We start from the raw sequence: 26,807 nt of genomic DNA on the forward strand, positions 1-26,807 counted from the left end.
CTCCATTCCTTGCAATTCGAGGACAGCAAAGCATAATCCTATAGTTAATTTGTTTTACAACCCCTTTTAGGTCACCTTAAAGGAATGAACAAGAAATAAGTTACATCACATTCCTAGATAAGATATATAAAATGGAAATACAAACTTAACTATAAAAAAGAAAATAAAAATGAGTTTCTAATGCACTGCAGGAAGGAAAGAAGGCAATCTAGCTTCAGAAGGAGTAATCTGTAAACCCTGCAATTCCAAAAGTACAGACTTAATTGAGAAAATATTATAGCGTCACTTTGGAAAGTTTAACCTTGATTACATTTTTGCTGTTTATTATTTGCCTACATCTAAATAAATCTGAATAAAATTTAAATCTTACTATGAAAGTTACTTCCTTCTAGACCCTTTGCCAATCCCAAAACACTGAGAAAATCTAAGATCCTTAAACTGTATTTCATAGTTCCCTCTTATGACGATCTGTACTGTGTATGCAGGCTCAGTGTAAAGAAAGATCGAGGTCCCTTCTGTGACTGCACCAAAGACAAGGATGGCTGTACTGTGAATTCCTTCACCCCAGAGGCTCACCAATGTCTCCAAGGTGAACGAGGCAGTGCTGGCAGATGTAGGAACAGGAGCTAGACTGTGGCTTCACTATGGCGCTGGTGTGCGTCTGTTTATGGCTGATAATTCCCAGCTGGGAAGACTTCACACGGCATGGTAAATCAACATTAAACACTGTACACAGTTCTTGTAATAACTAAAAGGAAACATAGCAAGATTTAGTATCAAGTCAGAAATGGTAAGTCAGAAGTGCTCTAGAGTAAAGTTTATATACTTTAACCTACGTACTTAGTATTACATACCACTGAGACCTGAGCAAAAACTTTTAAGAAAATTTCACGGTAATCTTTCACATGATAATTAGTTAACACTCATTACAAATCACCTCTCTTGAATTTTTGAGTATCAGAGCAATCTAGAATGCACATCAAAAAGGAAGAGCAGCACTGCTTAAAAAGACTGCAGCCAAACTCCCAAGGAGTCCACCTGTGCCGTACCCGCCTTCTCAATTCCTATTCCCTCCTCAGCCCGTCATCACCTGGCTGCCACACAAACCCCTCTCCCCATCCCACCACCACTCCGCTGAAACTACAGCAGACATTTCTCATGGGCCACCTAACTGGACCTCTCTGCTGCACTTCAACCTCACTAAGCAGGCCTTTTCAGTTCCTTCATTCAAAGGCTTTTCTCCTCCCACTGTGCTCACCAAAGGTTGCATTCTTGACCCCCACACAGTTCTTTGCAACCTGCTCTCATTCATTCAGATATTTACTTACAAATATTATTCATTCAAATATCTGGTTAATGTATTAGCCACCATGGTAAGCAAGAGATACAGAGATGAATAAAAGAATCTCACAGAGCTCACAGCAAAACGAGCAAGACAGATACGTAAAGTGCAGAGTGGAGGGAAAGGAAGGAGAGAAAGGCAGAGGCATTAAGCATGACAGCTTAAGCCAACAGAATAGTCTACATTTGTAACAAACCTCATTCCCTGGTTCTTTGATCCATCTGTCTGGCCTTATCATTTTGCTAAACTAGTAGCCATACAGTAAACTCTGTTTTTTTCAGAAGAGGGTATGAAAGTAACAGCAAATGATTTGACCAGGTTTACAGAATTAGAAATACCTTGATCCTATCGCCACTCTGTAACACGCAGAAATCCACAATACAAAATATGACAACACTCTGAGGACCCAGCTCAGAAGGATTTGAAACGTACCGCTTTTTCCCTAAGATAAAAACCACCTCCACAATTGAATATAAATTCCGTGTGTCTTTATCACTAAGCATAGAAACGATCTACCACATCTTTAGTCATAACTGTACATTTGTAATGGGCAAGAAATTTGCTGACAAAACTGGGTAAATAAGTTAATGTCTGGAATGGCTGGCCAGAGTCAGGTAATAGAAAAGGCAGGAAGTACAAAAAAGAAAAATAACAATGGAAAAAAAACCCAAACCCAACCCAGATGACAGTGGAAGGTGTGGAGAAGAAACACGGTAGGATAAAGAATCAAGTTCAGCAGGTACTGGAAGGACAGACCGGAAAAGCAGGCAAACGCCGAACATCTACCGAGAAGAAGAAAGAATGTTCACGAAAGGTCAATCAAACCTGGCTGGGACACCAGTGGAATGCTGTGCAATAGAAGTTTTGCCTACACACAGAAGTTGCAGGTGGAGACACCAGAAAAACTCCTGCTGGCTCGATGCTAGTTGGTTGAGAGGCAGAAAGAAACAATGTAAAATTAAAAAGAGAAACAGATGTTTCCTAAGTTGAACAAAACTGTATTTGGCAATTATTCTGGGGAAACGCTATTATTATACTATCTTACTGCTCCTTAGCTGTTTATTCTATGCTAAGAATGAAGAACTATTTTCTTAGACTAAAGACTACTGGTTTTTGATGTTCAAAAAACCTACAGCAGAATGTTACACCTTCATTTCAACTGGGCCTCTGGTTCTGGCTTGAGGCACCATGCTTCAAAACGGTAACAAAATCATGGCTAAGAAGTCAAAATCGTCGTCACAGAAAATACGACGAAGGATAATCACGAACGAGGCTCTCCTCAATCGACGCCACTCAGATCCCCACCCTCTCCATCCTACTGAAGTCACATTTTTTTCAAATCCAAGGTACCATAAACAGTAAGAACTATTACTTTATATAATAGGGGAAAAAACTGCTGCCAATTAAGTGGTGATTTACCAACTTTTATAAACTTATCCCTATTTCAGAGATATTAAAACATGGGAAATCTTTTAGAAATGAAGAAATACGGTATTGTTCATTTCACCAATGACTTCCATGTTGCTGAATCTAATTGGTCACTTTGAACTCTCTCGCTTCACTTCTTAGCAGCACGCAACAGGGCTGATCACGCCCTCTCCTCACTGAAAGGCTTTGTTCTTCGTTTCCAAGGCACCACTCTCTGATTTTCTCCTACTGAAATGGTGGCTCTTTTTGTGTTAAGTCTGTTCCCACCTAGTCCAGGACTTTAAATACTAAACACCAATGTCTGTCTAAATCAGGGATCTTTATTGTACTCATAAAATTTACTCCGGCCTACCACTGGGATCCAAGCCTGTTTATCCAATTACCTATCTGACATCTCCACTTAGGTGTCAGGTAGGTATCTCCTCAGATTTAACATGGACTGAACTGCTTTCTCGTAAGTGTTCCCCATCTAAGTAAACAGTACAACCTGTCAACTAGCTGTTCACTCTGACAACTCAAGTCATCTTTGACTCTTCCACATGTCTAATCCAATTCCCCAGCAAGTACATCAACTTCTTTCCACTACTACAGCGACACCCTAACCAGCTTCCATTCCTGACCCCTGCTAACTCTTTCTCCACACATTTAGGGGGATCTTCAAAAATGCAAATCTTCTCACGTCACTCTTTTGACTGCGCTCCAGTGGCCTGCAACTATGCCTAAGATTGAAATTCAAGGGGTGAAAGGGGCAAAAAAGGTGGAGGGGGTGTAAGAGATACAGATTTTCAGTTATTAAATAAATCATGGAGATGTACGGCATAGGGAACATAGTCAGTAATACTGTAATAACTATACACTGAGGGAAGGTTGCTAGATTTAAGGTGATCACTTCTTAGGCTGCTAAATCACTATGCTTCACACCTGAAATTAATACAATATTGTATGCCAAGTATCCTTTAACAAAAAAATTAGATTTCAGGCCTGGCTGGTGTGGCTCAGTGGACCGAGAGCCGGCCTGCAAACCCAAAGGTCGCAGATTCAATTCCCAGTCAGTGCGCATGCCTGGGTTGCAGGCCAATGTTTTTCTCCCTCCCTTCCCCTCTCTAAAAATAAATAAAGAAAATCTAAAAAAAAAACCCCTTAAATTTCAAAACTCATGGTAGACTACAAAGTTGGACGATGACCTGCACTTGGTCCACTTCCTCAGTCTGGTGGCTAACCTGCACTGCATGTAATCCGGAAAAATAAATGGAATGTTACTGTTGGCAACATCGTTAGCTGTTCAGTTATCAAACCAAGACAACGTAAAGATGCAATTAAAAAGTCCCATTAATGCTGACATGTGCAAAAAAGTTTACTGACACTCATTCTACAAGTGTATGACTATTGTAACTGTTCCACCATTGCCAAAGACATGAAGGTGAAAAAAATTAATGCTTGTAAAAATTTCAAAAATAAATTTCAAAATTAGATTACCCACCTATTTTCCCTTATCAAACAGTATTTCGAGACATTTGAACTTTATTGTTCACCTACTTATAAAATGTTTTTGTAAATATGCTCCTTCCATAAAAATGATGATTCTTATTTTACTTCCTTGCAAATTTGATTTGATTTATCAATATCCAATGAAATACCTGGCAATGCGTTACATGTCACGTCATAAAGAAAGTTAAGAACGCTTTTCAGGATAACAAAACAATGGGTGTAACAGCTTTCATAAAAACGTGCTGCGGAAGGTGGGGCCTTCCCGCTCGCTCCCTCCACCAAGTCCAGTTGCCCCGAGTGCTGACTGCTCCCTTCTTCGGTTATGTTCACAGTTCCAGTTTCTAACGAATCAGGAAAGAAAATCTGATCGGAAATGGGACTGGAGTTTTAAAACTGGACTGTTTGGAAAACCTAAAAGCAACCACAATGTACAGAATCTGTCCAAGATGTTGGGACAGGAATCAGGACTTGAGCAGAGCAGAAAGTAGTGATGCGGCAGCGGGGACAGGGACGGGCGGGGGGTGGGCAGACACCCCTTTCACTAACATCGCACTGAGCTGAGATTACTGAGAACACAGGGCCAGATGGCACACGGTCGGTCACGCAGCAACGCTGTGAGAACTCTGTGAACGCCAAGAGTGCGTTCAGAGCTACATCCTCAAGCTTTATCTTGTCGTTTTAAAATGAACATTTACATACAGATATTTTATTAATGAAATTATAAATGGATAAAATCAAGTTTTCTGCTTACAATAAAGAAAATTCATTGTTCAGAAAGATGTATTCGTTCTTTTACCTTCCCTGGATTTAGAAGTTACATCAGAATGTAACTAAGGATGAGGGAAGTCTCTAAGGAAAATGAGTAATAACTTAGTGAAACTGAAGAAAAGCTCCTCCGTTTCTCAGGTAGTTTAACAGCATCTGAAGCTCTGAGCCCTACTGCACACTTAGACCTGTGAAAACCCCTCGCTAACACAGACTTTGACAAGCCCTTACCTCGCACGGCACAGCCACAGCGGCTACTTTCACAATAACCACACCCACTCTAAGTGTCTAGGTCCACACCTGCCCTGACACCGCCTGTAGCTGACCACTCCCGCTGCTCCGCTAAGGCGCTGCTTCCATCGCCCTTTTTCTGTTCACACAGTTATACCTCCAACCACGAAGCTGAAACATCAGCCTGTTTAAGAATACAGTCTTTGTTTAAAGGGCTTATGGTAAACAATTTGGAATATTTTTATTCATTTGAGACGCAGGTGATCAACTCCTGGATGGCCCGCATAGTGGTTACACAAAGTGTGTGTCCAAGCAATAAGATGTGCACACAGAGAACATTCACTGCTAATTCTAGGAAAGCTGGTATACAGTGTAGAACTCACCTGAGTGTAGAAGCCACTAGCTGCCTCTAGGAACAGAGAAAGGTTTGCCTGAACTTCACTCCGATTCGGGTTTGCTCGATTCTTTGCCTGGCCTTGTAGTGTTGTGATCTGATTCTTAAAGGCATGATTCCAGCTGAAAACAAAATGTAATTCTATTTGTATAGCAGTGACTCACTGGGCAGACACTGGTCCCCCTGAGAACAAGAAAGAACTGTTTGTTATAATTATAACACACTAGATAGTAAACCTGCATTAAAGTTATTCACTAATTTAAATAACTTTAGGCTCCCCTTTGAACAAGACTAGACAGGCAGTAGAATCCAACTGATCTTAGTAAACACTTACCAAATGTCTGAATAATCAGATTGTGGCTTCAGCTAGTAATCTTTTAGAGCTACTCAAGTTAGAGCCTATTTAAAAATCCCAGTACAAACTCAGAACTACAGTGGTAAGACCAAAGTAAAAATAAGCTATTAACAAATCTGCATACATTGTGCCAAAATATAATTGGGTATAGCCTAACAAGTGACATGTATAGGGGGGAAGTTTTGTATTAAGCTATATCCCTTATTTCCCTAAAAATCTATTTTCTACAGTTCTATTTCTATTTAATAGTTCATTTCTCTGTTTCTTTAGAGCTTAAAAGTAAGCTCATTTTCCGACATTTCAATTTTAGCTATTTAACATACCAAAATCCTGTCATAAAATGCCTTTCACTGATCAAGTTGTCTAGAGAATCATTTTAAATTCAGGTATGGCAAAAACAGCCACCTCCTAACTGGGTATCACAGGTGGAAAAGCGGAACTAGGATGAAGGGAGGGTATTCCTGCTTGATTAAAGGAAGCAAACAAAGATAAAGGGTTTACGACCCACCTGGAAAATACCTGATTCTTTATCAAAGTCAGCGTTTAAGGCTCTAGAGCACTTGGGTTTTTAACAGTCATGAGGTCAATCACCGTCTCAGAATTTCTGATGACCCCTTATCCTTCACTCTAAAATCATGAGTGTGGATTTTGAGTGGTTGTGAGTAAGCACTATTACTAACTAGATCCAATAATACACGGTAATCTAAGAAAAGTGTGGAAGATAGGGAACATGAATCTTCACTACAACTTGGGGTAATGGGCAGTACTAAATAGTATGTTCTTAACTGATTTTTAATTTTTCATCAGGCTAATTATCTTTGTTTCATGGTTTCAATTTAAAGGCAAGGCCTTCCACAAAAGACATTTATTCACTCACTTGGGAATCTGGTCATCTCCCATTTCACCCCTCACAGAAAGAATGATTGGAGTAACCTAAATATACAAAATCCTTCTTTATTCTTCTTTAGTCTTATTAAAAAGGACGTACCTATTTATTTTATGATAGGCCCTTAAGACAAGAGTCAACTCTGAACATTTCTCTTGCCCCTAAGACTGTATGTAAAAGTAATACCAATGATCAAAGATTTGGTTCAAGAAAAAAAAAAAAGTATTATAATTTCTTTTTTTTTTTTAATTTTCACTGAAGACGCTTACTCCGAGAGAGGTTGAAAAGAAACAACCAAATTTTTTTTTCTGTCCTAAAGTCTTGTTGAGATTCTTGATCTTAACAGGGACATCCCAAGTGATGGTACTTACAGGTCCTGTTCTACTTTCTTGTCTAAAGCGTACTCCAAGTCAGTAACTAGCATTTTCTGGTACAGGTCCTGCAGAGCCTGCCTGGACGTCCAGACCTCAGCTGGACCCAGCTTGGAATCTGAGTAACGGAACAGAAACAGAAGAGCGATACAGCAGTAAGACCATTATAGCACAGCAAGGACTCCTTCCCTCTCCACTCCCCAGAGCAAAACCTGCTGTAAGGACATACTACACACTGCTGAGCTGCATTTCAAGTGGCTTCCACACCTTTCGGCTAAGACTAAATCTGTGTGCTGCTGCATTTGTCTTTTAGCTTTAAAATAATACCATGAAATAAAAAAGGCTAAAAAAAATGGTCTACCCTTTCCTCTAGGTTGGGATTTCTAAGTACTCATATCCTAGGAAGCCACATGCCTCACACCAGTCACCCTCTGAAATGATGGACTGCCAGCGTGGTCTGTTAACTCCCACGGCCAGACCTCTCTGACCAAAGCAGCTTTTTTTCTTTTGATTTTGAACCATTTTCCCAGTTATCCTTACAGAATCCTCATGTGAGCTCCTAATCCAGCAGCTGTTCGGGCTTTCTGCTGTTACTCCTACTCGGTATATGTCTGTCAATCGGAAAAGGCCAGGACATTGAGCGTTATTTTCATGACTGGCGGACTGCCTGCCAAGACACTTTTGTGAGCAATCCATACTTGGTATTTAATGTAAATGAGGGCTGGTAGCAGACAGTGATTAAACTGCTCAAGGGACCAAATGGGAAGCTGGGTGCGAGATGCAATCAGGAAGTCAGGCTATCACTATGCATAATACTGAACTGAGGCCACACCGTCTGCCAGAGTCCTACAGGCACATTAGCCTTTCTGGTAAGCAGGCTTGTGAGTGCAGTAACAGACAGCGAGCTGCCTCAATAGAAGGCCTTAATAACTGACTTTTCAGTATATACTTCCATCTGCTTGGTCAGGCTGTCTGGTTGCATTTAGCATCTTGCTGCTGTGCGATGACATAATATTCGCTCTTCTTCAGGTCTGCTGTATCTACAGCCACCATAATCCTACTCTGCAAAAAGAATCTTCTGGATGACTGAGTTAATCCTCACAAGAGTTTGCTGGCTACTAAAAAAAGGGGTGGGAGGGGTCTAATCATCAGCTTCTTGAGTTTCTGATGATGAAATAAATTTTATACATTTATTCAACTCTGCTTCAATTCTTGATGGCAGGGAAAGGAGGGTAAGGGATCATTAAATCTGATCTATCAGAAAGACTATTATTTAAATGAGTACACTTAATATCTTAGTTAACGTTTCTAGGCAGTCAAATGTCCCCTATAAGAGTCAAACCCTTAGCATACGCATTAAAGGCGTTTAATACTTAAGTTTATGCTTATCATGCCAATACAAGTGCATAATAACAGTGGCTCGGAGCTGACACTGACATCCCTAGTATGGAAAATGATGACAATTATGTTAATAATGGGAAGAACTGAGTTGCTATACTAAGTAAGCCTATTAACTGTTTTTGAGCTTTGGGGGTGGGGTGCGCATTTCTCCTTCAACAAGATGACAATGAGATTACCCAAATTCTTAGAGAAAGAACACTGGCCTACAAGTATAGAAGTTGAGAACAAAACATCAACAGCTCATTTCCTCTTGACTGTAAATGTTTGCAGATATGCTGGTTATCACAATATTTGACTCTTCTTTGTGAATTTCACTGCACAACTAAATTCCTCAAAACCAGACTGAGCTCCATTATCACATATCACTTACATTTTTGGACAGCACAGGTGATTACAGAGAGCGTACTCATCACTAGAGTTACTGACATATATTCCTAACTGGGGGGTTAAAATCATCTGCTCCATTTAGTGACTCAGTCCAGTTATTCTTTCAAAAATACCTCGGCTATTGTCCAAAACACGAAAGATAAGGGACCCCCCAAAAAAGAAAGACTGTGGTAAGGTAGGTCATTCAACTTCAAAAATTTTCAGCAGTTTTCCTGCAAATATTTTTTTCTGAAGGTTTACTTATTATTCAAATTTGGATTCTTCTATAAAAAAAAGAAGATAAAACCTAACACCAGAGGGTATTTGTGAATTTCTTCTATATGTCTGAGATAATTGATAAATAGTTCAAAAAAATTAAATGATTATGTCATTAAATTAGGCAATATTCAATCCCAGGTAATACAACTTATATAAAATTCCTGATGGGTCATCTACATAAAAATACAAATATAGAATAAATAGTTAAAGCAAATTGTAAGAGGAAATAGTAAGTTATTATCCCTTTGGCAACTGGGACAGTGCTATAAGTAACAGAGGAAAGATACCCTTCTCTTAACGTAACGGTACGAAGTTGTGGAAAACCACCGAGCAGCCAGTACCTGTCATGTCAGCCTTCAGGACTTCTGCCTGCCTGAAAAGGGAGAAAGGACAGAGAGAGCGTCAGTTAGGTGTGCCCAACACAAGCAACACTGCCCGAGAGCACCCGGTGCAGCAGGCCCGCGCAGCAGCCCTCTCTGTGGCACGCCAAATACTGTTCCTGCTTTCTCACGCAGGGTGGCACTAGGTCTTGGCAAACTGATGCCGTGACTTAGAAGTTTACAGGTCATCATAAACTCTTCTACTAAGTAAAGTTCACTTTCTTGCTGTTTGCCTCCAAATCTGATATATTTAAGATAACATTAAATGACAGTCATAAATAAAAATTTTCCCTCACAGCCACGAAACCCTACGTTTCTCAGTTCCCTAGCCACTGTATTTCAAACCTCCATTCTCCTCAAGCTGCTGGGTTCTGTCCCCTTTCTCAGCCTCAACCCCATTCGGCAAAGGATACCCCTGCCCCGCAGGAAAAACGGCGCCCGTTGCTGAGTACTCCACTAGCAGAACCCTGCTCGTTCTCCCCCGTCGGAGCACTGCTGGACTGCGCTTCTTATTTGTTAGCACTAACTGCACTCAAGTATGCTCTTTCTGGCCTTTCCTAAGGTTACCCCCACCCCTCTTTCAAAATTTTTAAAACTTCTTTCTACTGAATATTTCCTTCTCTTCAGAATTTAAGCATGTACAATTAGTCTCTCTCAGATTTTAGAAACTTCTTCCCATATTCTCCTCTAAGCTACTGCTGCTTCTCTCTCTCCCAAATTCTTCAAGAATTGCCTGGATTTGAGAGGTCCCAAACTGACCCCATGACCTATCTCCACCCCCACCCCTGGTTCTCCGTCCAGTGGTCTCTGCCTGAGCAAACGTAGCACAGCTTTCCAGTTGTGAGAGACACATACCTGGAAGTCGCCCACGACAACGGTGTCCAAACCTCGGTAATCTATCAGCTCCAGACAATCTGACCCACTGAGTGTACCCTGCCGGTCTCCCTGCCCCTGCTGCTCTGCCCCCCTTCGCCCGGTTACAACTGCCCCTGCCTGCGCGGCAAGGGCAGTAAACTGGCCTCCACTTCACTCGGTTCTCCCCACTGCTAGCAGTGGGGTCTTTTACAAACGCACATCTGATCTTGCCACTCACCCATTTAAACACTTCAATAACTTCCCACTGCTCTCAGGTTAAAAAAACGAAACCTTGCCCGGACAGGTGTGGCTCAGTGGGCTGGGCGTTGTCCCACGAAGCCAAAGGTTAGACCCAAGTCACAGCACAGGCCTGGGTTGCGGGCCAGGTAGCTGGCTGGGGGCGTGCGGGAGGTGCAACTGATTGACGGATGTTCCTCTCCCTCTGTTCTTCCCTCCCTTCCCCTCTCTAAAAATAAGTAAATAAAATCTTTTAAAAAATTTTCTTCATTAAAGTGCCCTACAACTTTCTCCACACTCTAATGAGAGTCTCCACACTCTACTTCTACCATTATTCCCTTCTTGCCCTTTCTCTCTGCGCCCCAGCCACTGGGCTTGGCGTTTCTCCCATGTGCTCTGCTCCCCTCACACTCTCAGGGCCCTTGGCAAGGAGGAGTCCCTCTGGCAGAGTACCCCTCCTCCCTTGTCTGGTCTATCACTACTCACTCTCGGCCTCAGCCAGAGACAGAACTTCCTCGGAAAGCCTTACTTGAACCCTACACAGATGACACTCCTGCTTTAGGCTCTCAGGCACTGGTATTTGTTTCTCCATGCTGTGTATCCAATTTTAAGAATGCTCACCATCACAACCCCTATGCCTACTAAGCACAGCTGCCTAGCACACAGTGGGCCATCAATAAATACTTAAGTGAAGAAAGGAAAGAAATTAAGTATATAAACTCAAGAGATTTCCATTTGAAAAACAAAATTTGACATAAAAGTTAGAGAATATTTAGAGATTCTAAAGTTTTTACTGTAAATGTTGTTTTACATAATTAAGTACTTATATCAATTGTGAATTTTAGTTTCATCAAAATGTAACATAAACCTTTTCATTTTCTTAGCCTTTAAAAAGATATTTGTCTTTTAAAATTAAGTTTTTAAACAAAGGAATCACAATAGAGTGCTATGGAGTTAACCACAAACCATATGGGAACTATCGGTATAATTGCACAATACTAAATAAACGGCTACGCTGAGTCCTAAAACATCACATCACATACCATTATCCACATAGCCCAGCTTCACTGTTTGCTCTGAGTGTTAAACTTCTGCCATTAAAAATTTTTTTCACCAGGTTGTTGGCTCATGCCCCAAAACGTAAGGTCATACAACTTAACAAAGAATACTACATACCCTAGCCTATCGCTGTCAGAACGGCCTCCCCTCCTCCCCGCTAAAATCCTACGAGAATACTAATTCATGAACTTTATACAAAAAAGCCAGTGCTAATCGTGCATCTTTGCTGGGTTCAATAACCTTTCATTTTGCCCCGTAAGAGGATGATGTATTTTACTATGTTTCCGTATGCTAGCTAAAAGCTCATACGTATACAAGACATTTTACTCTTAGGGCATGTGCCTAAAGGGTGTTTTCTCATTCCAGATAAGATTTGCTTGTGAAGATGAACAGTATCGTTTCAGCACGCTCACAACTTCCAGTCAAAGGAAGGTTATATTGAGCACACATAACTAGTACCATTTACAAATAATCTGCTTCTCTTACAGGCTGTCAGTAAAAAGAGAACTGTAATTCTAACAGATTCTGGACCAGGCTTCCAGTGACAAATAGAGATCAAAATTTTACACTCTACTTTTATATACTAAATCTGTCCAAGAAAAACTGTAAAAGTAAAAATTCAAGCGCTAACGAAAGTACAAAAATGCTGTAACACTCTATGACATAAATATGAAAGCACTCTGAAATTACAGGGTTTTGATTCCTCAGTTGACAAGGGTAAAGGTGCCCATTTCTGTGCAGAGTTCTTTACTAGGTTCTGAAAGACACATATGTTAATGACTCAAATAATCTTGCTAAATTGAAATGATGAAAAAAGAAAGCTAAATGGAAAATACAACAACCCTGGGAGACAGCTACTATTAATTCCCATTCTATAAACAAGGAAACTGAAGCTCTGAAATGTAAAATAACTGTCTGTAGTCACGAAGCAAGCAGGCACAATTAAGTGCAAATCCAGTTCCTTCTGACACCGAAGTCCAAGTTACCATACTTCGCTGTGTATAATGCGCTCCCGTGCACAACGTACACCCAAGTTTTTAGAACTACCCATGCGCCTTATTTTTCCCTCAAAAATTGGGCAAAAACTGCGCGTTATACGCGGCAAAATACGGTACTTCTATTTCTTCCAAATTAGAGTAAAAAAAATTCTGTAACATAAAAAGCTGACACCGTCTTATCTAGGTTCAGTTTTGTGCCATCAACTAAATACTAACACTCAAGTCAACGATCCTAAATGAAACGAGCTGCTCATATTAGGAAATAAATATCTAGTTTTTACCAGAAAGGCTACAAGTAAAATCCATATCCCAGTGCAATGGTCAGCTCTGGGTGAAATTCCCTCCTTCATCCTGAATCTGTGTTTTGTAAAGAAATTTTACTGGAACACGGTTGTGCCCATTCATTCACATACTGTCCACGGCTGCTCTCTGCTACAAGGGCAGAACTGAGTAGTTAAACGAAGACCACATGGCCCACCAAGCCTGAAACATTCACTACCTTGCCCTTTGCAGAAAATGTTTCCTGCTCTAGGGAGTACTTGACTTAAAAACCAAAAAAGAAAGAGAAGTAAAATATCTGTAACTTCCCAAACCACAGTTTTCCCATATGAAGAATCATCAATAATAGTTCCCTCAGAGTAAATAAATCTATTTTTATTAGTTAATATCATAATCTTCCCACAAAGAGAACTGTTAAAGAATAGCCGCATGTACTTGAAAAGTTAGCACTTCCAGGCCATGTCGTATTTTTGATGAAGTCAATCTGCAAACTGTTTAAAGCATCGTTAGGTTTACGTACTATTACCCACTAACTCCTCCTCTGTCCCGTATACCAAAAATGGCCACTCAGACAGGTGAGAAAATGGGGTAAAGTAAGAACTGCTACGTCATTAGAGGAGAGTCTGCTCCCCACACCCACACTACTATGCTTTCTTTTTTACAGTGCGTAATGCACAGGGAATCAAAGCAACAGATACGTGGTCCACCAGCTTTCATAAAGTGAAAACTTACATTTTCACTCTAATGTAACAGGTAGGTACTAAAACAGCTAGCACTATACAGCCCTTACTATCACCAGACACTGCGCTAAGGGCTGTACATGAAGTAATCACTTAATCCACACTGAACTATTACTGCCCCATTTTACAGCTAAAGAAACGCAAGGAGAGACGGCTGTCGTGGGCAACTTCCAAGTGTCTGTCTCACAACTGGAAAGCTACGCTATGTTTGCTCAGATGAGTAACTCTCATTGAAGGTCATCAAGTTCGTGTGTGATAGAGGTGGCATCTCAACTCAATCAGTTCGGTTCCAAACGCAAACTCCTAACCATTATATCAGTCCCTCTCTCAGACAAGATCATTTAAAAAAAAAAAAAAAAACCCTAGAATGCTTGCTAGTAACAGCTCACAGCACTGGGGCTTTCAATAGGTAACACTGTGACCATTTTTTAAATAATGTCACTACAGAAAAAAGAACTAAAATTAATGATTATCTTCTTTAACATATCTTGATTCTAAAAAGCACTTATGTAACAATGCAAGTTAACAACTACAAAACAACAAGAACGCATCGTTAAGACACATTAAGGTTCACAGTTTAAAAACAGAAGATATTGCTAAGTGAGCAGACACAACGGAAGAGTCCTCCACCTGAACTCCCACTTCCCTCTTCTCCTCTGAGCAGGACCCAGGACGATAAGCCAACCTCCCTACACTCAGCTGCTAGGGAGAGGAGAACTAGTCTTTTGTTTTGGCAAGGTGAGAATATTTTTTTTAATTTAAATAAAAGCCACGACAGGTTTTACTTCAAGTTAGTTTATTTACTTATTTCCGTAGAGTACTAAGGAGTATTGGAGATAACGGTATCCATCAGTTATATATAAGTGTAATAACCTAATGATAACTGTTTGCACTAAATAACAGGCCAAACACTGTGTGGTGTACGTTATGCACTCAGGTGCACAACACACACAACCTATGGATCTCTAAGGCATCATATCTCATAGAACTAATCAGAAAAGAAATAAATCGTGTTGCTGCTCTACTGCCGAATCTCACAGAAGAACAGCTAGAGACGACGCTGCCCCTAACACAGCCCTTCTCAGTGAGATAATAAAAATACCAAGTTGCTTTCCCTCCGTGGCGCTTACAGTTTGTCATGGACTTTCTAATCTCTTCATACTCCCCTGCTCTATAGTACAACATGCACTCTATAATCTGTATTATTTAAAAACGTGTGCCTAGTTTAATTAAAAGCCTACTCTGGTCTGGAAATCCCAAAGGACAAGAAAGAGTTATTCTTTCAGGCAGAGAAAATAGCACAACAATAAAAGCAAAAGGAAGCAAGGGAAAGAGAGAGACTAGAGTATCAAACACAAGATAGGAGCCATGGGAAACCAGCTACAGAGTCAAGGCAGGCGGCAGACTGTAAGGCCTTGCATGACGTCAAGGAGCTCAGATTGTGTCTTTTAACTAGCAGCAAACCAGTGCTAAGTTTTAGGCAGGTGCATGGCACTATCAGAATTGCATCATTAAAAATTATAAGATAGCTCTGGCTGGTGTAGCTCAGTGGACTGAGCGCGGGCCACAAAGGGTTGCTGGTTCAATTCCTAGTCAGGGCACATGCCTGGGTTGCAGGCCAGGTCCCCAGTGGGGGCCACGTGAGAAGCAACCACACATTGATGTTTTTCTCCCTCTCTTTCTCCCTCCCTTCCTCTCTCTCTAAATATAAATAAATAAAATCTTTAAAAAAGTTATAAGATATACTGAAGATGGATTTTAAAAGGACAAGAATGGAAGTGAGGAAGTGATAATACAGATGAGTGGAAAAACCTAGAACCAAAAAATACTGGGAAGCAAAATCGGCACAAGAAAAGATAACGCAGAAGAAACAGTCTAAAATCATTCCCAGACTGTTAACTTGGACAGCTGGGTACATGAGGTGAAGCTGTGTAAGCAGGCGCTGGGAGACCAGTGTCAAGTACAGAGGACACGTCAAGACTAGGGGTACAGTGCTGGAGTGATCAGCACACTGATGGTGGGTAAACCCATGACAGTAAATCCAACAGCCCCAGAAGGCTGAGGGGGCAGCTAGCTCCCCACCTTCATTGTTAAGGGGCGGATGAAAGAAAGAGCCCAGGAATAACACCGAGAAGAAACTGTCAAACATGTATATGAGGGTAGAGAAGACTGGCAGTGGAAACCAAGAGGATGAAAAGAATAGTTAACAAGATTAAAAGCAGTGGAAAAGTACAGTACGAACTGGAAAGCGTGCTGGATGCAGTGAAACAGGGTCAACAAGAGCCTTGCCAGAAAGGACGTCAAACTGTAGGGGGCCGAAGAACAAATGAGAGGGAGAAGTTTAGGTCAACTCTTCAGACTCTGGGCAGCGAAGAGAACCAGCAGGGGTCAGGAGTCAAACAAAGTTCCTTTTCCTCAATGGGAGAGGCTTGAGCATGTTTAGAATGAAGAAAACAGGCCAGGAGAAAGGCGGAGGTTGAAGATGTAAGAAAGTGAGAACAAATCTGAGAGAGCACGGTTCTGGAAGAGAGGAAGGACAGGAGCACGTCCAGAATGAGGCAGGAGGCGAGCCCGGCTCTGAAAAGGAGGCAGGGTGAATGCCAGTGAGCTAAGTTAGACAGGCGCTAGGGGAATGTGGGAGTAGTGCGGGGTGGACCACTGTCCTAGCTGTACCGCTTCCAGGGGCAAATATCACTTCTCACTCACAGGCCACATCTCTGAGACCAAGCGCTGTCACACATTCTGTCACTGTCACGGATACAAAGTGCTGTGACGAGAGTTACTGACCCATCGTGTGGTCACACAGGGCTTCTCTAGCACGCTAGGACGCCTGTGTCCATGCTGACCAACAGAACCAAGAGCTGATGCTCCCTGCACTCAAAAGAACTGCTATATATGTAACCTAAAATACAGGAATTTTCATTCTGAAGGATAATCTACAAGATGAATCACATGTCCCTAGGCTTATATATACTCACACATACATAAAAAATTTCTTAAATTTAATTTAGTGTTTAAAAATCTTCCTTGGAGTGTAAGATACAAATGCTCATGAGAAAGTAAACACACGCCCAAGTTCTTACGAAGTCACGTAAGTGTAAAACAAAATCTTCAGCACTCCCCACTCCCATGGAAGTTAGTATCCAATGGTTCAGAAAGTCTCTGATTCTCCTATTAGTCTTCGTAGAGTATGAATACTGCAACATACATCTCTGAAAGGAACATGAGCACGTAGAAACCCTTGTGTTTTTTATCCTACCTAATGTTACTTGATTTCAGACGCTCTTCCGATTCCACATTTCCTGTCCGCATCTGGGACTTAAACGAAACGCTTTCTCCCACAATGACTATCTGCAAGAACTTCCAATTTCTCCTAAGGGAGAATGGCTTTAAGACACTCTAGACAGGGGAGAGCAGGAAAATGCAAGTTAACCCACAACAACAGAGAACTCCATGACGAAAACGATTTTCCTTTTATGTGAAATGGTTTCAGGTCAAAGGCAAGGGAAGCATATCAAAGCTTTTTTCCTTTCTGCATTTAGTTTCTTAGAAAACACACTTCAAACTTCTGCTCTGTGTATTCCCAGCATTCTAGTTTTAAATACCAACGTGACCCCAATCTCCCTCTCTCCCTCTGAGAGCAGCGTGGTCTCTACACAACAGCTACACGTTACCCAGCAGGGCTCCTGCAGCACCAAGGTGAGAGTGCCCTGCAGGCCACAGGAGCAGGTGGCCGGTCCCAGCTGGGCTGCTTACCGAAGGAAAAACATGTAAAGCAATTAAACCACATGCTCAATTGCTTTAAAAAATGTAAAGCAAGTATAGGTGTGACTAATGCTTCCATCCTAAGATCAGCTGATAACAGCAGATTTGCAGAAGAAGGTCGTGGTTAGAACCACGGACGTGGGTGTCACGCTGTCTGCATTCGGTGGCATGCCAGAAGTCAGTCAAGCCACAGGAAAAATATACAGCACAACTTCCTAGGGACGTCAATTTAACTCAAAGATTTAGACATAGTAAGTTAAGTAATTAACAGTGGCTACTGATAATTGTTTACATTTGCAATTATGATGTGGCAGATTCTATGTTACATGTTCTATACATAGAATGGGAATATAACAGAGTGAAGTGTCTTATACTCAAACCAAGCTCCACAACTTACTAGGTGTGTAACCCTAGGAAAATCACTTCTCTATGCCCCAGTTTTGTTAGAAGGAGATAATAAAAGTACCTACCTCATTGAGATGTTTTGAGGAGTAAATAAGGTAAGAAAAATAAAGCACTTAAAACCACCCCTTGGTAAGAAAACCCACAAAAAAAGTTAGCTATTATTGTCATTGTCATTATTATCATCAGCATAGTTATTATCACTCCCAATGATCCTAAAAAGTAAATGCTATTATTATCCTCATTCAATGCATTAGGAAATTGAAGCTAAGAACACACTAATAATTCTAGAAAAAAAGACAAAGTTATTCATACTTTTTAAACAATAAACACCAGTCTTAAGAGAGCATGCCAGAGATCTATGTGGACTTTATCTCCTTACTTTCAAAGCATGTATTCAACTACCTGTGGCTTCAGTTGTACTCGAGAGAAAGCCTGATAGGAAATAACCCATGATTAAAACCCAAGCTCCCTAGCAGAGTATGTAAGGTCCCACAGCTCCCCACTTTACAACCCAGTAAAACAAAATTACTTTTAGTTCCTTGCTATTCTTCCCCTCAGTATATTATTCAAACTCTTTCACTCAACCTGAAATGCCTGTCCTCTTCTCTCCATATCGGGTTTACCCGCTCCTCTCCTATTTCAAGACTCAGTAACTCTTGTAAGAGGGCCCTGGCTTAGCCCAGCACTCCCAGGGCATCTTAACGCCCACTTCTACTACAGTAAGCACTATAATGAAGTTACGTGTTTACACATTTCCTCCCACAGACTGTGCCACTCAACCGTGTATATCCAGTGCCTACCAGCACCTGCCAGACTTCAAGTTGCTCAGATAAGCTCATGTTAACTTGGACTAACCAGTCTCTCAAAAGGCTAAGACCCTAAAAATTCAAGTTTCTCAAGTTTCAAAGTCTTCCAGGAAAACAGTTCGAAAGATTTTTCATCTGATAACTAGGAATAACATACTTCCTTTTTAAAAAAAATATTTTATTTATGATTTTCAGAGAGAGAGGAGAAGGGAGGGAGGAAGAGTGGGAGAGAAACACTGATGTGAGAGAAACATTGAGTGATTGTCTCTTGCTCTCCTCCAACGGGGGACCTGGCCCACAACCCAGGCACGTGTCCTGACAGGGAACTGAACCAGCAGCCTTCTGGTTCGCAGGCAGTGCTCAATCCACGGAGCCACACCAGCCAGGGCCATACCTCCTTTTAAGTTCAGAAAATCTACAATTCTATACAGTCAATAAGCAAAGCCCACGATCATCTACTTGGCTCTCTTAATCAGATTTTGTTTTCTTCATACTGGGATCTACATAGTATACATATAATATACTATATAATTCTACAGATACACAAAATCTGAAACCTCAAAACAGATCATGGGTAAGTCAAACAACCCAAGTGAGTGAAATAAGAAATTTAGATTAAGCCACTAAGAACTAGAAGGCTATTTCCCTTCAACCCAATTGTTATATTACATGAGGTATGCCAGAATAATGGCTTTCAACTCTACTGGACCCAATACTGTTTTTTTAATGCATTCTTTGCAACAACTCCTGTATCTTCCAAAAATAAATAACTAAATGCCTTACAGGTAATAGAGAGGGAAAATAAAAGGGAAGTAATTTTTAATAAAACTAGCATTTTGATATATAAATGGTCAGGTAAGATTGCCCACGAAGACTGCTTCTTGGCCTTTTGGCTAAGGTCAAGGGAAGACTACCCATGAAGACATAAGGAAGTCACCAATGCTTGCACATACTTACCTACAATAATATAAGTACTAACTGACCAGACTTATTGGAAATGGTAAGAATGAGAGAAAAATGACTGACATTGAACAACATGACAAGATAGTTGATTTGAAGATAACAAGGGTTTGACTATATATATCCTTTCATAGGTAACAGGGAACAGAAGTCAGATTGGAAAAACAACCAAAAAAGCCAGCAAGCTGTCTTTTATATAACGTAAAACACCATGTGAATGTAGGCTTGGAAAAAATAAAGTACAAGTTCCCAGTATGGAGTAGGGGGATAACATGAGAGATGGACAAGTTAATCAACTCAAACAGCTAGCAACAATATTTAAGGTAACTGCCCAATTTAACGAAATAAAATGATCTGTAAATTATTACAGTACTGTAATATTCTCTACTTCTTGGTGGTCTCCGGAATTTAAAAATAAAAGATACCACATAAAAGTCAAGTCTGATTTTTCCACCAAAGAACCATTATTTAGCCCATATTTCCAGACATCAGTTTTATCTAGTCAGGTTCCTTTTTAAATTATTTTCCTATTATTTTCCAGGGGTGCTGTATTATAACCAAGTAATTTAACAAGTTACACCTTACACACATCACAGGGCCTACAGAAAGCTGTTATATACAATATTAAGGCCCAATGAATCACGCACACCCTGCCATCTGCATGCACCCTTGAGAACTCACTTTAACATTTAACCTGGGATTGGCCATGTGACTTAATTTGGCCAACTGGACTTCAGCAAATGGGAAACAAACTAAGGCGTGACAAGCACTTGGGACATTTTGACTTGCTCTGATGTAATACAATCACCACGTTATGAAGCCAAGGATGACAGACCACTTGGAAAGAGGAGACCCGGTTTTCCCATCTATCACAGCCGTCCAGACAGTTGAGGGTCTAGAGGCATCTGAGTGAGGCTGTCGTGGACCATTCAGGTGGGGCTGAGCCACTGGATGACTAAGTCATCCAACTTGCCTTAGATGGTCTGAGAGATGGGCAACCTTTGGAGATTTTGAGCAAAGGGCTGACATGATCTAATCTAGATTTTAACAGGTTCCAGCTGGCTGCTCTGTTGCCAAATGACTGGCTTTGACCAGTAGGCAGCAATGGAGATTTTAAAATGTGATCAGACTCCGACAACAGTGTTTGAATGGGAAAAAAAAAAAGAAGAAGAAGAAGAAAAAGAAGGGGGTGGAGAAGAGAGAGAGTCAAAAATGACTCACAGTTTTCAGCCTAAGAAGCTGGAGTAGTGGATTTGCCCTTTACCAACAAGAGGAAGGTGATACAAGTAGGTACGGGGACAAGTCCATCTTGGGACACCAGGGATTGGCACATGGTGTTATCTAAGCAAACACTGTTATTTTTGTACAACAATGCTGAGTTTGAGATAATTACCATACATCCAGGTGAATGCAACTGGCAGTTAAACAGCATGGGGTTGAAAGGAAAGGTCTAAACTAGATACTCATTTGGGACTTATCAGCATATACAGGCTAGAGATGATAAGAGAACAGTAAACAGACCAAAAACTAACGGCCAGAGGCGAGGTGTCCTGGAAGCCAAATGAAGAAAGAGCTTCAACAAAGAGGGCAGAATCATAAATGCTGCTGATGCATCGAGTCAAATAAGGCCTGAGTACTGAGTATTGGACTCAGTGATGTGGAAGTCACCGAGGATCTTGTTAACAATTCTGATGGAGAAGTGAGGGAATAAGTAAGCTCCATGACCGACTTCACTGTAAAACAGAGGAGACAAACTGAATTCAGACATCTTTATCCAGGAAAGAGCAGTAGCTGGAGGGAGATGTCACCGTCAAAGAGTTTTTAAGATGGAACTCATAACACGATTTTTATGGGATGGAATGGGAACAATGACAACACGTGAAGATTCAATGGAGAAAAATACAAAAGGATAAGAGTCTCGTGAGTGTCATAGGGGCTTGTTTAAATATTGTACATGGTCAATGGGGGTGGGGTGGGCCTTAAATGAAAGAGTAACATTTAACGTGCTATACAGAGAAAGAAAGACAACTAATAACTATTGGGGGCCTACTAAGTGACAGTTGGATTACATAAACCATTCCCAGTTTAGTTTCCATAGCAACCCAAGATAACTACTATTTTTCCAATTTTATAAATAAACAAAGGCTCAGAGATTCTAGGAAACTTGCCCAAAATCACAAAGGTTGTAAGTGCTAGGACTGGGGTTCAAACCCAGCTATATCAGAATTCCAGAGCCGAAACTATTTCTATTCATTATTCCATGATGTGTAACAGACCTGTTTTCGACAATTCGCATATTCAAACCTGAGCTGTGGTTTATGTGAAAGCTCTAGCACACGAACATGGGTTTTCTCTCCTGCTCTGGCCGGCACCGAGAGCAGCAGACAGGATCTCTCTTGTCTGCGTGCCTCCCGCACAGAGTCTACCAGGTGAACGGAATCCTCACACCAGTGATGATCGACTGTGTTTCTATGCTTTTGCTGGTTGGCATTCTTTAAAGCCCAGAATCTGAATTTCCCTCCCTAATTTTATGAAAACCCCCAACTTACAAGGCAGAATCTACTTTCCACTATAGATTTACCAGGTTCCCTTGCAGCTAGGGTACGGACACATGAATCAAACTATCAATCAACATACCAACCGCACCTGTAAATGGCATCTAGCGAGAGAAAGAGGGAACAGTGGCAAATCCATCCCGGATAGCGGCAACAACTACATCCGATTTCCAGTGTCAGTGGCCAGTCCCTCGTGAGTGGTGTCAGGGGTAAATCAGGGATACAAGTTATGAATAGGATCAAGGTCCTGCACAGCAGTGTCTTCACAGGCTGAACTTGATGGTTGTATGGTCCAGGCCATGCAGCAGTTGTAGGAGGCAGAACAATGGCCTCCCAAGGATGCACACACATCCTATTCCCCAGAGGTTGTGAATATGTTGCATTAGATTGCAAAGGGGACTGCTTTATGTCAGATGTGGTTATATTAAGGATTCTGGAAAGAGATTACCCTGGATTAGCTCAGTGTGCCCACAGCAATCACAGGGATCTTCATAAGGAAAAGAGGGAAGAGGTAGATTCAGAGATGTGATGAAGGAAGCCAAGGGTAGAGTGATGTGATCACTGGTTTTGAAGGTGGAATAGGGCCATGAGTCAAGGAATGCAGGCAGCCTCAAAAGCTAGAAAAGTTACAGAAATGGATCCTCCCCCAGAACCTCCAGAAGGAATGACACCTCGATTTTAGCCTAGTGGACCCCATTTCCAACTTGACCTCCAGAACTGTAAGATAGTAACTTGGTATTGTTTTAAGCCACCAAGTTTATAGAACTCTGCAACTAAAAACGAAAACAGCTGCTGAGCCTGGGTCCCCAGCCCTCCCATGCTTCCACGAGACAAGTGGTCCCTGTCTTCACAACCAAGAACCTCACTGAGAGTCTCCCCTTGCACTCCCACCCTCAAACCTACTTAGTCTACTAGCATTTCTCAAAAAGATGGCCGTTTTCACTTCTTCTCATTGCCTGAGTGGGCTTAGTTTTGTTTACATCACAATGGAGACTAACACTAGCCATAACTCAGACCTCACTGTTTCTTGAAGACGGAGATATGTCATTCTGACTGAGACTATCATGTGATTCAAAATGTTCTCAATAAGTATGATCTCATACATTACTAGTCAACATTTACAATGTGTCCGTATTGCTCTACAGTTACACCAAGATAATTAAGAGAAAGCCCCATCCTCAAATGCTATCGGGGAACAAACACAAGGTAATCTGACTAATGAATGAGTACTGAGAATAAAGAGAAACATCTGATCATCTACCTGACAAACTTTTAGGTTGACTCAAAGAAAGACTTTCTGGAAGAAGAAACTTCTCAAAGACAGTGTGAAGTCACATGAGAAGAAGACTCTAAGGTAAGAAGAGGAGAGTTTTTTCTTTTTTTGAGTTAACCGGTCTTACTCTCTCCATTTCAGGTGCCTATGTATTTAAAAAAAAAAGAAAAGAAAAGAAAAAAGACAAATTCAAAGATGTCTGGCCACATAAAAAAGCTTTAGTAATTTGTTACTTTTAAAAAGCCACACTGTTTTTTCTTTTGAAATAATGTATTACCTAAAATTTACATTTCATACATGGAAAATTATATTCCTTCGTGTCAGGAGCTGGCACCTCAACATCTCTATGTGGGAACTCTACTAAGTCAGTAAGGAAAAGGCAATCTGATCTTCTGTACTTGACGTACAAAAACTGGCAGTCATTCTCCACTTGAACTGTTAGTGAGGGGAGGGGGGATCAGAACTGTTTTTCCCATAGTAGCTGGTTCTCAATATTCCAAAGGGTCCTGGGAAATAGACGACATGAGGTCTGTCCAGAAGGTATTCAGCCATATAATATGAAAAAGAGATATTTATTGCAGATGCAAGATACAAGAAACATTGTACATAGCACAATGACTCCTCAGTCCCCTTCAAAGTAGGCACCTTGGGACCTCACCCAGTTCTCCCAGTTGCCATCAGCTGCCCCGCTGCATTTTCCTGAATCTCATTGGTGGTCGGAAATCTCTTCCCTTTCAAAGGTGATTTTAGTTTTGGGAAAAGCCCGAAGTCTCAGAGTGCCAACTCTGGGCTGTAGGGTGGCTGAGTCACCCGGGTGATTTGATGTTTTGCCAAAAAACTCTGCAGGAGACATGATACATGAGTGGACATGTTGTGATGAAGCTGCCAATCACCAGTTGCCCATCGCTGCGGCCTTCTGAATCATCTGAATAGTTTCCACGGAGGAATGTTCAAGCTTATTGCAAAACTGGATGCAGATTCGGTGCTATGTTCCCTCAGTCATTTTGAATGTAATGGCCACACAGTACACATGCTCACTCAATGGCATCTACCGCCCCACTGACTAGTACAGTGAAGTCGTCATTGGTCACACACATGCATTCCAGTCCACTCTCCTTGGCTGCCAGGTTACAGCAATGTCATGCAAACCGTTCTTGCTATATTAGCAATGGCTAGACTTTTTCTGACAGACCTCGTGTTGACATAGCGATACTGAAGGCAGAAACTGCAGGAAAAACTGCTATGAGAGAAGGGCAGCAGGCCAACGAGTCAGTCTAAATTAACTTATTTCAAATATAAAGGAAAACGATCTCTCCCTTCTGCTCCCATTAATAAGCTTTCTGGCAAAACTTCCCTGTCCTCCCCCCTATTATCCTACAAAAAAATAAATGCATTAGGAAGGTTAATACTGATGAAAAAGGTTTGTTCAGATTATACATACATACACCAAAACATTTACATGTTATATAATAGTAAATGTATAAGAGAACAAAAACAAAATAAAGGTAAAACCTACAATACTAAGAAGTAAGAGCATAAAACTAGAGCTACAGAGCCCATACGAGGTGCGGGGCAAAGAACGGATCCTGGAGACCGACTCCTGGGCTCATACCACGGCTCTGCTACGCTGTGCACCGTCCCAGCTCTTCTCGGGCTGCCTCTGTCCACTCTTCTAAAACACGAAGCCCACAGTATACACCTCATGGCTCGCTGTGAGGATGCAGAATTAATAAACCATGTCTGGAGTGGTGTCTGGCACAAAATAAAACTGCTGGCGTATTAATCATTTCAAAAGCACAAACCAAGCAGCCTCTCTCTATACAGTTACCATATTTTTCAGGCCATAAGATGCACCTAGGTTTTAGAGGAGGAAAATAGAGGGGGAAATGTGGTAAAATATTTAATGACATAAACAACATAATATTTCACCAATGTAAATGTAAACAGAATTCGATGCATCCCCATTTTCCTCCCAAGTGGGGGGTGGTGCGTCTTATAGTCCGAAAGATACGGTACCTACCCCACTGCTACTCTACACCGGCCTCAAACGTCAGACCTGAAAACACAGGCGCTATGAGCGCACTGCCAGATGACAGGCGATCGGCAGCCAGTCCCGGACCCACACGGCAAAGGGGTGTAGACCATCAATTAAGAAACCCTTTAAACAACGATCAGGTTAAAATGATTTACACAATTTTTTAATAAAATCATAAAACAACGTATCGAACAATGGAAAATGAAGGATATTAGCTGAAGATTCGCTTTCGAAGTTTCACAAGATTTATATGAAAGGGTATAGCTGTATGGCTACAAATCAGGATATACCGCATACAGCTCCCAGACGCAACAAGGAAACAAGTAAATCCTCACGAAAAAGAGCACAGCTCTCTGTTGGCATTAAAAACGAGAGTTTCTCACGGTGACACGTTTCCACGTTTCTGAGCACTGGCGTCACTCGTAGCTTCACACTGGCCGCCAACAATAGCGGGGAGGGAAGACGAACCGTTATCTCAGGCACGGGGAAGCAGCAGAGGGCACAGACCGGGAAGCAAGAGAACTTGCGGGCGGTTTCACTAGCCTGCTACTGCACTGTGCCATTTTCACACGCCCCTGACAGTGCGCGGCTCTAACTCCCAGGTCAAAAATGGTTCTCATTTCCACCTCACCTCACCCTGAAATCCGGGGATCTGAAATGAGCAACCTAAAGAAACTGTGTTTACATGTGGGTCTCAAACCAAAAAAAAGTAACTTATCAAGAAAAACACGTACTTCGACAAGGTTCTTATATGAAGATGAACATGTATGTTATTCACTCAGTCTGGGCGCCCCCCATTGTTTCTCACTGGAACCCCCTAATTAATCACCTTTCGACTCACTCGTGTGGTCCTTCTCCCTCTGATTCCGATATACTAGACGTCTTGCACAGAAGCAGTGGGGTTCATGGGGGTGAAGTTGTAGTCAAAATGCAATGGTTGAATTTAAGGTTTTAGATGAGGAAGCATTCTGAAAAATGACAAGGTCTAAGATATGATATGGGCCCGTGTGAAGGTCATTGCATTAAGGAGAAAGGTCACGAGACAAAAGAACACAAAATGAATTCTGTTCAAATGAGTATTCCAAGAAAATACTAGTTTTATGAAATGTGACAGAACTTTCAGAAACACTAAATTCTCTCTCTTGGAGGTTTCA

The 26,807-nt window shown here is 41.4% G+C and overlaps 1 protein-coding gene across 9 annotated transcripts in view; it reads right to left on the reverse strand.

Annotated features, from left to right (window-relative positions):
• The window catches only part of SMG7 (SMG7 nonsense mediated mRNA decay factor), a 65,957-nt gene that overhangs the window by 25,795 nt on the left and 13,355 nt on the right, over positions 1 to 26,807 (reverse strand). For 5 of the 9 annotated variants that reach the window (XM_024552782.4, XM_045188950.3, XM_024552798.4 and 2 more), the window contains exons 2-5: positions 9,648 to 9,679; positions 7,261 to 7,378; positions 5,638 to 5,770; positions 577 to 748 (exon numbers count right to left, since the gene is read on the reverse strand). In XM_024552782.4, coding sequence (XP_024408550.1) covers positions 577 to 748; positions 5,638 to 5,770; positions 7,261 to 7,378; positions 9,648 to 9,679 — 455 coding nt within the window. Of the gene's footprint in view, positions 1 to 576; positions 749 to 5,637; positions 5,771 to 7,260; positions 7,379 to 9,647; positions 9,680 to 17,113; positions 17,133 to 26,807 lie in introns of those variants that run through there. The other 4 variants (XM_053914595.1, XM_053914593.1, XM_053914594.1 and 1 more) reach the window with 1 other exon arrangement.

Source organism: Desmodus rotundus, chromosome 12 (assembly GCF_022682495.2).
Source record: "Desmodus rotundus isolate HL8 chromosome 12, HLdesRot8A.1, whole genome shotgun sequence".
NCBI lineage: Eukaryota > Metazoa > Chordata > Mammalia > Chiroptera > Phyllostomidae > Desmodus > Desmodus rotundus.